Source organism: Aureococcus anophagefferens (genome assembly GCF_000186865.1).
Source record: "Aureococcus anophagefferens unplaced genomic scaffold AURANscaffold_457, whole genome shotgun sequence".
In the NCBI taxonomy this organism is placed as follows: Eukaryota; class Pelagophyceae; order Pelagomonadales; family Pelagomonadaceae; genus Aureococcus; species Aureococcus anophagefferens.
Window position 1 is genome coordinate 4,527 of NW_008705929.1, and position 2,600 is coordinate 7,126.

Here is a 2,600-nt window from a genome sequence, read left to right on the forward strand (position 1 = left end):
ATTTACTATTGCAGCTCAGTCGATACTCGCTCCTTATGCTCTTATCTGGCCGGCGTTGCTGAAGCAGCCCGCCGGCGAAATTCTTTCTGAGGAGGGGGCATGGGGTAAATTGGGGAGGCGGCGGCCATGGTTAGAACCAACCCGGTCCCGCCGCCGGAGCTGGTGGATCGCCCGTTCATTGAGCAGGTGCGAGCCTTGCCAGCGCGGGTCGCGCTGGAGGCGTTTCTCGCGGCGGCTGCGGGCTTCACGGATGACCCGCCCGCACGCGACGCCTTCGCAGTGGTGCTGCGAAGCTTGACTGCGGGGATATTTAGCGGCGGAGACTTGCCTCGGGACGAGTGAAATCGAGCATGGGGGTCTGGGTTTGTAAAATTCGACCGGGTCCGATGGGGGCGTACTTGGGGAGGCGTCGGGCGACCCCCCTAGGTCCCCAGGGGGCTCCTGGCACTTATTTTCTGGGTCGGTCGGTCGGTAGGTCGGTCGTCGCCGCCGCCGCCGCCGCCGCCGCCGCCGCCGCCGCCGCCGCCGCCGCCGCCGTCGTCGTCGTCGTCGTCGTCGCGCGCGCGGGGGAGTTTCGAACCTAATTCAGTCGCAGGGCGACCGCAGAGAGGTGATGAGTTGCCCCATGCCAGCTGTCACGGTATATGGACCCGGGAATGCAAAAATCGAGTCGGCGCGCCCCGCAGTCGCAGTGATCGACAGTCTCGCCGCAGAATGCCGCCAGCAGGATTTTTTGAGCTCCCGAACCCCGTCGTCGCTGCCCGGCGCAGCACGCGCGCTTTTCGTGCACCACCTAACGCAAAACGGCGCGGTGCAGGCGCATCACATCATCGCAGCGTTATCCGTCGGTCGAAACGATGCAGTTTTGTACGATTTCGATGAGGTTTTCGATTCCTACTTCAATAAATTAACCCAAACGTTTTGCTTTGTAACACCCCTGGGTCGGCGAGTTAAATTCACGGGCCGCGCTGAGCTTACGGCGCCCGCCGTCGGAAGCGGTTGCTGGTCCAAGTAAGCAAAATCTTGCCGATGGCGACGCGCGGTGGGAAATTCCAGAGTGCTGGCGGGACGAAAACCATGAATCGTCCAGAAAAATGTTCGAGTTAAATTCGAGGGCCTGTCCCACGCGACCAAACGCGTCGGTTTCTGAGGGGTGGGACAAACAAAAGTCAAGTTGTATTATCCGACCCCCTCATGCTCGATTTGGCTCCCTCGTGGATGCCGGCTCAGCTCGGTCCGCGCCGACCCCGCAGCCAGACAAGACGGAGCACTGCCCCGAGAGAGGCCTGCAGGAGGGTGCGAAGGCGTAATAGCCTCAATGATGACTTCAACTTGATGGCAAGCCGCTCGCCGATTCACTGTGGATAGGCTTCCGCTCCCAGTTCACGCCCATGGTCGACACGCTGCCGATCGTCGTCGCCGTCGCCTGCGTCGTCGTCGCCGGCCTCGTCGTCGCCGCGACGCGCCACACGCGCGCGGCGGCGGCGGCGGCGACGGGCCCGCTGGCCCTGAAGACCGCCGACCTCGCCGTCGGCGACATTTTGGTGGGCACGTCGCCCCTGGGCGGCATCGTCGAGGAGCTGAGCGACGACGAGGCCGAGGAGGTCGTGGAGCGGTGCGTCGAGGTCGGGTTCCGCCACTTCGACACGGCGCCGCACTACGGCCTCGGCGTCGCCGAGTCGCGGCTCGGCGCGGGCCTCCGCCGGGGCTGCGCGAAGCTCACGCGGACGCGGCGCGCGGCGCTGAAGATCCTCGACGAGGAGGTGCGCGTCTGGACCAAGGTCGGCCGCGTCATCAAGACGAAGGACACGGTCGCGGCCGGCGACGTCGTCGAGGCCGACAACCTGCCCGGGTCGTCGACGACGATCTACCTGCGAGTCGATCTGCGTGGCATTCACATCTTCCACCCGACTTCAATGTGCGCATATGCGACAGCGTCGACGCACGCTCTTCGGCCGTGCTTCGAGCACTCGACGAGAGCCATCGATTCGTCCAAAGCTCAGCCGAATCGACGTCGATTCGATCGAGCTCGAGAATTCTCAAGTTTGGTCGGGACCGCCCAAAACACTGGTTGAATGCCACACAGCGACTCGCCCGAGGACGCCGTGCCCGTCCTCGACTACAGCGCCGCCGGCGCGGCGAAAAGCTACGCCCAGTCCCTGGGCCGCCTCGGCCCGGGCGTCGTCGTCGCGGGCCTCCGGTGCCACGACCCGGAGTCGCCGGCGCTCGAGGCCGCGGCGCTCGCGGGGTCGCTGCCGGGCCTCGCGGCGGTCCGCGCCGCGGCGACCAAGCGGCCCGCGCCGGCCGGCGCCGAGACGCCGGGCGCGAAGAAGCGCCGGGGCGACGCCGGCGCCGCGGCGCCGGCGCCGCTCGAGCTGTCCGTCGGCCTCAACGACGCGGCCGTCGCGCTCCGCATCCTCGACGCGACGAACCCGGCGCGCGGCGACGGCGCCGGCGGGCCGCCGGCCCTCGACTCCGTCATGCTCGCGGGCCGCTGGCACCTCTTGGACCAGACGGGCGCGCCCGTGCTCGCCGCGTGCGCGGCGCGCGGCGTCCGCGTCGAGGTCGCCGGCGCCTACGCGTCGGGCCTCCTCGCCGGC

General features: G+C 67.5%; 1 protein-coding gene across 1 annotated transcript; it reads left to right on the plus strand.

The window, feature by feature from the left end:
• Nucleotides 1-1,391: 1,391 nt before the first annotated feature.
• On the plus strand, nucleotides 1,392-2,564 carry AURANDRAFT_68834 (hypothetical protein; the record flags this gene model as incomplete). The annotated part of the gene is made up of 2 exons (XM_009044566.1): nucleotides 1,392-1,918; nucleotides 2,087-2,564. Coding segments are annotated over 2 exons (1,005 nt in total), but the record flags the coding sequence as incomplete, so codon positions are not given.
• Between the last annotated feature and the right edge of the window lie 36 nt (nucleotides 2,565-2,600).